The following is a 2,113-nucleotide window of genomic DNA, read 5'->3' on the forward strand; positions in this document are numbered from 1 at the left end:
ATACAAATTTTATCCATGTTTGAAATTAATTGTTAAATGAAATTTGCATGTAATCCGCATAATGTTAGACACTAAGCAGTATATTGTGTTTTTTAATGAAAAATTCTACTTTGTCACTTTCCCAGAGGTTTTTTGTACCTGAGTATAAAGATACAAAGTGGGAATCATTGATTACACTTCGATAATGACCAACAACTTGCGGAATCTTTAAAAAAAAAAGTTTTTTTTGTATATTTCATGAAAGTTTCACAAAAATATACAAGGAAATATAATACAATTAATGGAAATTACAATTTCTATACAAGCATGACGAAATTATATTGAAAATTTCGCAATTTTGGGAATTTTCTATTAGCACATCAATATACTTTGACACATTATTTTTAACTCTACAAACCATGGTTCACTAAGTACATATCATGTTTCAATGTCGATTAGTATACTAGATAGTAGAGAAAATCAACCTGCTTGTTGGACACTAATACTGATGTGTAATTTATATTATTCTACCAATACAGTATTTTAAAAATCTTTACAGTATTTTCTGAAAATTGGTACATATCAGTCAATCATATAGTCAGTCAGTTCACTATGTGCACACCTCGGACACAAGCAATCAAATATATGAAAGAGGCGCGTTCCTAGCACAGTCTAAGCTTGTGTAGGTGAACGCGTTCTATGCTTGTATGAGTGAGATATGACAGGTCGACTGTTCGCGTTTTTGACAGGCGGTAACTGTGAGGTAACCGAAAGGGGGTGGGCGGCACTTTCAGCGGGGAGCGGGAGTGGCCATACTGTACGATAGTACTCTTTATTTATACTGTGCTATTTGGTAGGCCCATGTTGATTCTGTCATGTCTACTTTATTGGTAGCACACATTTGACAGTTTTATTGTTATTTTAAACAAACATGGTTTTGTATAGTATTACCCCCTTATTCATAAACATACTCTAAAGTTATCATGCCAATAAAGTTTGTTTGTCCCTTTCCGATGTATTGGTGTGACAGAAAGGGACAATCAAACTTTATCGGCTTGATAAATTTAGAGTATGTTTATGAATAAGGGGGCTAGTGTTTCATGCTTACTTTACTATCTCTGATCTAAGCTGTTTGAAAATTTTAACAGACAACTTTTTAACATGTTCACTGCTGGTATATGGTCCCAATGGAAAGTATATATATTCAAGTTAATTGCTGCAATGAGCATGTTAAATGAAATCTCAATGAAATAGTTAAGGTACAACTTTAAGATTTCACCTACAATTTGAAGCTAAACATGTAAATGGTACATATACATTGTTTTATATCTAGATCAGCATTTACTATAAAGTTCGCAAATATTGTATCACCAGAAAAATATCACCAAAGATCTAATAGAAAATAAAGAAAACTATGAGTCTTAAAATCTATTTATTTCAATATACATTAAAAAACTGAACCAAGATCATTTCTTCCCTTTCTTGCCTGCGGGTTTTTCTTCAGTGTTCTTGGGATTCTGCCAGTTCAAGGGGTTTCGGCGGTACATGGGCCACGGGGGCACGGTCAAGATGGCAGCAAGCAGGAAACCGGCTCCCAGGATATACACGGATTGAGAGAATTGTTGAACAATATACCCCCAAACGAATCCAACGATGCTGAACAGTGTTATGATCGCTCTGTATAGCTTTTCTGCTTTCGCTTGCCCGACGTAATCAATGTGAGTTGGGATTGATGTGAAAAAATCCATGGTCGTTGATTGTTCGCAGCCTTTTCTTCAGAATAATTAGTTTTTTGCTTTTATTGGAAAATTGAAACCAAATCGTTCTAGACACGTCAGTAGAGCCACGACAGATCGACTTCGACAATTCCACAGATACGGAATAGTAACCTAAATGACAGTTGTCATATTGAGTCCAAAATGATCAAGTTACATTTGGGATTGTATTATAGTTGTGTTACATTTTAATGTGTTGAGAAATTCTAGATTTCGGTACTTGCACTGCATTTTTATTAGGATTTTATTCGTTTTGTATTGGCAAAAGTATGGTTGTTTTCTTTAGTTCTCTTGTTTAGCGTCCAGTATTTTTTTTGCGTGTTCCTATATGGCCTTTTTTGTAGCAACACTGCGTTGCA

The 2,113-nt window shown here is 34.6% G+C and overlaps 1 protein-coding gene across 1 annotated transcript; it reads right to left on the reverse strand.

The window, feature by feature from the left end:
- Nucleotides 1–1,394: 1,394 nt before the first annotated feature.
- On the reverse strand, nucleotides 1,395–1,844 carry LOC125233282 (signal peptidase complex subunit 1). The gene has a single exon (XM_048139236.1). The coding sequence runs from the start codon at nucleotides 1,725–1,727 to the stop codon at nucleotides 1,446–1,448; it is 282 nt and encodes a 93-aa protein (XP_047995193.1). The 5' UTR covers nucleotides 1,728–1,844; the 3' UTR covers nucleotides 1,395–1,445.
- Nucleotides 1,845–2,113: the final 269 nt, after the last annotated feature.

The sequence above is a fragment of the Leguminivora glycinivorella genome, chromosome 14 (genome assembly GCF_023078275.1).
Source record: "Leguminivora glycinivorella isolate SPB_JAAS2020 chromosome 14, LegGlyc_1.1, whole genome shotgun sequence".
NCBI lineage: Eukaryota > Metazoa > Arthropoda > Insecta > Lepidoptera > Tortricidae > Leguminivora > Leguminivora glycinivorella.